The 8,513-nt window shown below is 44.7% G+C and overlaps 2 protein-coding genes across 2 annotated transcripts; one reads left to right on the top strand and one right to left on the bottom strand.

The window, feature by feature from the left end:
- Positions 1–2,667: 2,667 nt before the first annotated feature.
- LOC123142002 (protein POLAR LOCALIZATION DURING ASYMMETRIC DIVISION AND REDISTRIBUTION) lies at positions 2,668–4,238 on the top strand. Its single transcript, XM_044561039.1, has 3 exons — positions 2,668–3,044; positions 3,135–3,577; positions 3,676–4,238. Exons 1-3 carry the CDS (start codon positions 2,699–2,701, stop codon positions 4,036–4,038), a joined length of 1,152 nt encoding a protein of 383 aa, XP_044416974.1. The 5' UTR covers positions 2,668–2,698; the 3' UTR covers positions 4,039–4,238.
- A 176-nt stretch (positions 4,239–4,414) lies between these two features.
- Positions 4,415–7,121, bottom strand: LOC123142004 (uncharacterized). Its single transcript, XM_044561041.1, has 6 exons — positions 6,964–7,121; positions 6,801–6,887; positions 6,318–6,500; positions 5,275–5,484; positions 4,962–5,108; positions 4,415–4,837 (listed from the first exon to the last, which is right to left on the bottom strand). Exons 1-6 carry the CDS (start codon positions 7,105–7,107, stop codon positions 4,466–4,468), a joined length of 1,143 nt encoding a protein of 380 aa, XP_044416976.1. The 5' UTR covers positions 7,108–7,121; the 3' UTR covers positions 4,415–4,465.
- Positions 7,122–8,513: the final 1,392 nt, after the last annotated feature.

The following is an 8,513-nucleotide window of genomic DNA, read 5'->3' as shown; positions in this document are numbered from 1 at the left end:
TAGGTGTCGTCCCCAAGGATGACCCAAGGCAGCCCCCGGCGATGGGAGTCGCGGAGGCGCATGGCCGAGCACCACAAGGGGCGCGTGTGCGTCGATGTTTCACAGGGCACGCCTCTAGCGTTTGACATGTCTCGGGCGTGTTTTTTTTCAACATAGTACAGACGCAAATGCTTATATACATGCGCATACACTCACCCCTATGAACGCACACACGCACACCCTACCCCTATGAGCACCTTCGAAAGACTGAGCCGGCATATCATCTTGAAATTTACGAAATCACCGTAGGCACCTCGTTGTCGACAGAAACATCTCCTCCCACTGAATGTGCATCGCCGGAAATCCTGAAATAAATTCAGAAATAAATGCCATCACCAGGACTTGAACCCCTGATGGACTGAGATACCACCATCTCTAACCATCCAACAATGGTCCACGGGTCTCGGACGTGTTGAGGGACCGCCGATTGAGCAAATGATCGGGGAGTCGCTGACCAGGCCGACCCACCCGTGAACCGGATGAGGCGCCGATTTATAGAGGTGGGTCACGACTCACGAGTCCCCCGCGACGGTCGGGCGTGGACTAGCCAGCCAAGCCAAGCCGGCGAGCGCGGGAGCGCACCCAGCTACCACCGCCGGGCCACCCTCATTGCTCCTGCGACCCCATCTCGCGTCAGTGCATTTTTTCATATACAAATCGCGCACCAAAAACGGCGTACGAACCGATCGACTAATTCGAGCGAGCCAGCCGGGTTGGAAATTCGAAAGGGGTCGGGTTGTAAATGTGTGCAGGTGCGCGCGTGCATGGATTCAAAGGGGACACCTACCGTCGGTCCATTGATCCTGTACCGCGGATGGAGGCATATGCATACGTGCCAAATGGTTTTGAACCACGGCCGGCGGTGGGTATCCTTGCCTGCTTAGAGTTCGCGATCGGCACGCTCCTGGCCCGAGATTCATAACAATGTGCAGCAAACATGCATCTCAAAGTAACTTCTTTTGGTGTCGGTGGACTCATCGATAGTATTACTCCAGGGTACTGTAACATGTTTCTTGGAGTATTACTTTTGTGATATTTCTTTTCTGCAGATTTTGTAATCCAGGATAAGATGTTTGTGTGACAAGAACTTAAAAACTCTTCATTGATGAGCTATTCCGTTTCTTTGCTTAGAAAATCGAATATTTGATTTACCCCGCCTGCGACTTACTCATGCTTACTCACGCCTAACCTTATCACAAGCTCGATCAAACATCTACCTCTAAAAAGGCATGAACTACCTGTATCATCATGGGCGCAAAAGCAGCTTTTTATACATCTGCAGATAAGATTTGATCTTCTCCTGCACATCCTCCTCGATGACTTGCTTTGAGGTAATGATCTTGGGCAAATCCCTGAAAGCCTCGTCCTACCTAAATTCAGCATGTTTGGAGGTGGGGTGTTGGAATTTTTGTGCTTCTTATCCAAATGTCAACTACGCCTCTCGGCGCGGTTAGATGCCCCTCCAATTTGAACATGAACTGCTGCATCGAGCAAGAAATGTGTACAAAGCGACTAAAGTTCCTCAAGAACTCATCCAACAAGGTAGAGGGTTGTTGGGACTTTTGGCTTGCCAATATCATCAAGTGACTCGTCGGACTCAGAAGCCTCCAAGCTGGGAGGTTCACTAGGCGCTATCAAACTCTGGATACCAAACCAAAACGGCACCTCCCCAACCGAGCTAACATGTAAATACGTCTGAGTCAGGTCCATGCCATTGCTCGAAGCCACAATTTCCTCAACCTTGACTTGTTACTGCATGCCTTGGATAATCATTTCGGGCAAGCCAACATCCAAAGCCAAAGAAGCATAACATTTGTTTTTGTCATCCAGATGCTAGAAGGTATCATGGCATGTGTAAATTCTTTTTTGATGAGCTATTCAATTTCTCTTTTTATTATTTAGAAAATGGAGTCTTGATTTACCTGGCGAACAACTTCTTCATAGGTAAATTACAATAGTCCTCAAAGTCTTAAACAAGGCCTAGTCGACAAAAATGGCGACTAGCCAAATGTCACACAGTTCTAATTTGTAAGGTACCTATTACGTGCACGTTATAGAACCCCAAGATAAAATCTATCATGATATTCCGCTTCAGTCAACCTTGCCTCGCCATGTGTTTTTATTGATTTTCTTTTTGTTTGTGTGAAACGTGTTTTTATTGATTTCGTTGGAATGAAATTGAAAATGAGAAACCCCTCAATTTGGCAAAGATTCTGCTTCAGGCGTAGAAATTTAGTAGCCATGTTAATTTATTGGTTGTCTGAGTTTTTTTGAAGCAAGTCAAATTTTTGAGTGTATGTATCAACTGCCAACCCTTACAAACTAGAATTGCGCAAACTTGTCACGGAGGTGGCACATTTCAAACTGAAAGAGTACAATTTTATATACAGAGACTCACAAATTCAAACAACTGAGAAACATGGAAAAGATTTGGCAAAACGTTAGTAGCACACCCTCTATCCTCAGTCGCCTGAAATAGACAGCGTTACTGATCAAGGGGAAAATGAAGGGTGGTTGGTCAAAGGACACGGAAGGTATAACGCCCATTTAAACCCCACACTCCCCGCGATTTCAGTCTCCTTATAAATACGCACGCCTAACATGGAATCCTCCACCATTCCCCTCGCCATTGCCGCGCCATTCAGAGTCTCGATTGGAAATGGCAATGCAGACGAGCACGGCGCAAGCGCTGCCGCTGCCCCCGCGCCTCTCCGCCTCGCCATCTTCATCTCCCGCCACCGTCGGCGCCCTCCTCACCAATGCTGCCGGCGCCAGCAGGATCCGGGGCGAGTGCCGCTCACCGCGGTCCTTGCTGTCGCGCATCCTCGGCGGGGGCGGCGGCGGCGGGTTTGGCTGCCGCATGCGCATCCCCCGCTACTGCTCCAGCGGCGCCGGAGCGGCCGCCAAGGAGGACGCCGTAGAGGAGGAGGTGGCCGCGCCAAAGGTGGTCATGGCGAGCAAGCAAGAAACAGAGGCTCGCGAGTCGCCTCGGAGTTCCCTGCAGGGTACGTGAGTGATCACCGCGACCTGGCTGAGTTAGTAATTGTCGTTGATGATGATGGCCAATGGCGTGGCGTGGTTAATTCTTTGCGCAGGGATGAAGGTGGCGCCGGAGGTGTCGGCCGCGAGCCTCGGGCTGGGCGCGGGCCTGGTGCTGCTGCTGTCCAGGGGCGCGGCGGAGCTGAGCAGGATGGCGGAGCTGCGCGCCCAGATGGAGCGGCTGGTGCTGGACGTCAGGGCGGAGGCGCGTGGCAGCACCCGCTCCGACTTGTCTGACGGCGGCCATGTCGACGACGGTGCCAGCGTCCTGAAGGAGCGCATCGTCTTCGCTGATGCCGGCGGCGAGGACGCCTCGTTGTCCCGCGGTTCGCGTGATGCCGCCTCGGAGTGCGGCGATGCCGGCGTTGGAGTTTCTGTCGCCGCGATGGATCAGATGGAAGCGGAGCTCGAGGCGGAACTGACGCGCCTACAGCTCGACTCCAACGACGGCGACGGGGAGGAGGAGTGCGTGACCACGCGGCGAGATCACCAGCTCGAGGTGTCGTCGTGCTCGTACAACTAGTGGTGCTCACGCTCGCTCTATGTCAATTTGACAATTCTGTACTAAGTTCTCTCCGACTGAACTTTAATTTGCAGTCGGAGGCCAAGAGCGACATCTCCTCGGAGAGCGGCTCCCCTGATTGTGTCGACATCGACGGTGTACTCGACGACGCGGCAACAGAATGCAAGGAACACCAAGACAACGAGGAGGAGGAGGAGGGAGACACTGACGAGGAGGACGAAGAGAGCAAGCCGTGCCACGGCGGCGTGCCGGCCCGGGTCCTGGAGCGGAGGCTGCACGAGCTCCTGCAGTCGCAGCACGAGCAGCGGATCGCGGAGCTGGAGACGGAGCTGCAGCGCGCGCAGAGGAAGCTGCAGGACAAGGAGCGCGAGGTGTCGCGGTGGCGCGACACCGCCAAGATCGTGTCCCGCCACAAGGACGAGTCGCTGCTCAGGTAGAACCAACGGACAGCGGAGGCGCGCGCGGCCGGTCTGTCGGTGCTCGCTAGTTTTGCTCCGTCGCAACCATTATCCCATGGCTTTTCTACTCCCTCCCGGCATACTTTGCAAGAAACAAGAAAATCCCATCCGGACCTCAGTGTGATTTCATTACATATTCTCGCGATATATGATCATGCACACGGAACTCCATGACATATAAGCCTCTTAGAAATTCCATCAATAGAGGCTACTTACAGATGTAGAGTGTACATTCACTCATTTTGTTCCGTATATGGCCCGCGTTGAAATCTCTAAAAAGACTTGTATTTAGAAACAAAGGAAACATATATATATATATCACTACACCATCACTCATTCCATCATATATATGGTGACTGCTTTATTAGCTTTGTCTTGTGCGTCCATACATATTACTATCATCAGATCAGGCCCTCATGGAGCCTGGTCCACCATAGTAGATAGTCATCCCGAAATCCTTGCTAATGTCAAATCCACCCGTGGTGTATTTGGACTGATCGCTCGACCCATGCTCCACCATGTATCTATTTGGGGTCGCAAACTTGACCGTGTCGTCTGCAATCTCGATCTTTCTTATGAACGCTGCTTTTCCAAATCCTTCCGAAGCAAAATGCCCGCTGCCCATCTGCGGAGACTTTGATGACGCTGTCGGCCCCTCAACCTGCCCGCCCCAGAACGCCAAATCGCCCCTGTATCTAATGAATTCGAACAGCCCACCCGGCCAATATCCAATTGCTATGTTATTGTAACTCACCCACCAATAGTTTGATTTCGGCTCCTAAAATAATTCAACATTAATTAGTTAGCTATATGCCCATAAATAAATAAATAAATTAGTTCATTTGTACATGGTACATACTTGAGGCATCGCAAATTTATTTTAAGAATAACATAATACATACCTTGAATATTTGAATGTCTGCTACTCTCTGGTCTCCACCATAGACAGAGGATGGTTGTATTCTTGATCCAGGACCAATGTGGGGGTGGACTTGCACATATCCAGGACAGCTGTGGTCAATGCAACCCTTCTTTGAATAGCCATCGAACTGTGAAGTTTGTTCCAAGGTCAAAAACAAAAACAAAAAATCAACATACATTATATATATATATATATATATATATATATATATATATATATATATATATATATATGTAGAGAGAGAGAGAGAGAGAGAGAGAGAGAGCATGTATCCAAATAATATTATGCATTACCCAAGCAACATGAAGTCTAACAAAAGCATCACCACTCAATGCTGGAGCTACCCGAAGACCGGCGCTCACCCGATCAGGCTGTTGTCCTCTTCTATTTTCAATACTTATCCAAATTGCACTAGAATCCTGGCTACCTTTAACCTTTGGCTCCCAAACATTTAATGAAGCACACGCCCCATATAAATCACCCATGTATCTGAGTCCTGCCCTCTGCAAGAAATAAAAGTAACATATGCAAATGTCAAGAATGAATACTATGTATAGATAAACCTGATAGGATATCTCATCTAATTCACGTTATAAAAAATGTAAGGCACCAATCCCATCAGAATTTTTAATTGGACCACTAATTAAGCTAAGAAGTTCTAAGTTATGTGACACATAAATCATATTATATTATTCATATTCAAATGCATTTTAAATGTTATCAATTTCATTTCATATTGCCATGTTGTCGATACAACTTAAATCTTAAGATGTGTGGTCATTCACATTTTGGGAAGGAAAGAGTAATGAAATTAATGAATACAACTTAATGCCAAAAACTAAGAATTTGGGACTAGTATATATGAAACTCTCCAAAGTGTGAATTACTAAAACTTGGTAATGAAATCGGAATTCCTTCATGTACAACTAAAATAATGCTCATACATAACTTATTAGTAGATATAAAAATCTAAGGGCACAAAAATCATTCCTAACTACTCAAATGTTGTAGAGTACAAGGCCCTTCATTCACTATAAAATTGCCAAAAAAGCTCATTGTTCCATAATAACTTGGTGAATCTAAACCGTTCATTATTGTGACCCTCGATGGAAAGTTAACCGTTACCATCCAAATATGACTTTTTTTTTCTTAGAGTACTTTCTTAGAATTTAATTAGATTATTTTAGTGTCTATGGTGCATCTTTAATCCAACATTGTACATATGATATGCATCATAAATGCCACAATTATACGTCAATTGGCATAATCAACCCTATCAAAACATCCCATCAAACTATGATAACAAATTCATTTTGTAACTTATACAAAAACTCACCTCCCATTGCATATCGTTTTTGAGCCCATCAATATTGTGTGTTGCTATGGTGCTACTTCCGTTACTACGCAGTATTGGAACTGTTCCTGTTGGGCACTCGATGATAGATGGTTCCGCTTGTGAAAAAGAATCCGAAGGAAATGTTTCGGTATCCATCCAAACAGGGATAGAACTTGGTTTCATCTGTTTGAAAATAAAATCAACCACCATGTAACAAAATATTACAAATGCACCAGACAATACACACAAAACATGTTGTAGTTTTATTCATCATTGACATAGCTTATACTATGTCAAAAGGTTGTCACTTTAGTTCACTTTCAATAGTCCTAATTTTCTAATGTAAAAAAGCATATCCAGAAAGATTGATGAAACAAGAAGGGAGTAGAACACACTAAAGCAACATTCGTGGACTTAATTATGAACTGACAATATACTGAGCAATTCATGGATGTATATCATATTTTTATGAAATTAATTTACCTGGATTTTATGGTCTTTCAACAATGGGTGGTTTAAACCCGGTTGCTTATACACATCGATGCAGTCATAGACGTCTCCGTCTTCCATCTATTTTGAGATTTCCTTTGCTTGTTAGTCATAAAAATATATGCTAAATATACATGAGAAGGTTAATTAGTCATACCTGAATGGTTTTATTAACTCCTTGATAAGTGAGAATCTGGGTATTGTCTTCCTCTTGCCTTCTATATCTCACATCTTTTCCTCTGGTCGCTAGAACAAGAAATGACATAAGAAGAGTCACACTAATGGCTTGTGTTCCTTTCATTGTTAGAACCTGGAATTGTTAGTTTTGGAATTCCTATACCACCATATTTATATGCATCTGAGCGTACCACACATTTAATGTTGCGAATAATTATAAGATATATCATAAGGAATTAGTTCACTGTACGCGTACAAAAGATATCATATATTAATTGCACTAAGATATATTACCTCTACAAAATTATAGCATTAATTGCACTATGATAATTTGTGTTGGAAAATATGCCATTAATTTCCCTAAGATATGATCATCCTTCTCTTTTGTACAAAATATACGGTGTTAATGCCATATAAATGATGTGATGTGTTTGATGCATAGGAAAATCTTCACAAGTTCCAAGTTTGATACGGAAAGTGTTAACAGGATTAATTTATTGCCACCAAAAGATATGCTACTCACTCTGTTCCTAAATATAAATCTTTTTAGAGATTTCAACAAGAGACTGCATACGGAATAAAATGAGTGAATCTACACTCTAAAATATGTCTATGTGCATCCGTATGTTGTAGTCCATTTGAAACCTCTAAAAAGACTTATATTTAAAAACGGAGGGAGTAAATATAAATGAGACGATTAATTTTTCATACTACCCGAATGGTTTTGTTAATTTGTGAGTAAGTGAGGTTTGAATACGGCCTCACAATTTCTTTCATCATTTATCCTTAAAATGTTTTATACCATCACCTTTAATACCCAACCAACATATTTTTGAAGAGACTCTTTCACGCACGCGCGCTGGAGATCAATCGATGCAAAGCGAAGGGCCAAGCCAACAACGTTTCCCTTGGGGCCCCACGTGGATTGATGACTTGCAAGTGTACGGAGCTGTTGTAGCACTTTCGTGTGATAAATAAAGTGTCGAACACAAAGGGAGCGAATAGGAAGGCATAAGGACAAGTCGCTGCTTAGGTAGAACCAACGGACGGCGGAGGCGCGCGCGGCCGGTCTGTCAGTACTCGGTAGTTTTGCTCAGTGTGATTTCATTACATATTCTCGCTATGATCATGCACATGGACCTCGATGATATATAAGCCTTTTAGAAATTTCAACAGAGACTACATACAAATATATATAAACGTATTTAGAGTATAGATTCACTCATTTTAAAAAGACTTGTATTTAGAAACGAAGGAAAAATCACTCATTTGATCATATGGTGGCTGTTTTATTAGCTTTGTCGAGTCCATACATATTACTATCATCAGACCCTTTTGGAACCTGGTCCACCATAGAAGATACACATCCCTAAATCCTTGGTAATGTCAAATCCACCGGCGGTGTATTTGGACGGATCGCTCGACCCATGTGATCCGAGCTGGACTTGGATTGTGACCGAGTAAACTTTGGGCTTTAGGGTCCATGTGGGGCCCAAGTGTTGAGCCCGCGATAGATGGTTATTTATAGTG

This window comes from Triticum aestivum, chromosome 6D (assembly GCF_018294505.1).
Source record: "Triticum aestivum cultivar Chinese Spring chromosome 6D, IWGSC CS RefSeq v2.1, whole genome shotgun sequence".
Classification (NCBI taxonomy): domain Eukaryota; kingdom Viridiplantae; phylum Streptophyta; class Magnoliopsida; order Poales; family Poaceae; genus Triticum; species Triticum aestivum.
Note: the sequence above shows the minus strand (reverse complement) of the source record. Positions and strands in the feature narration are given on the sequence as shown.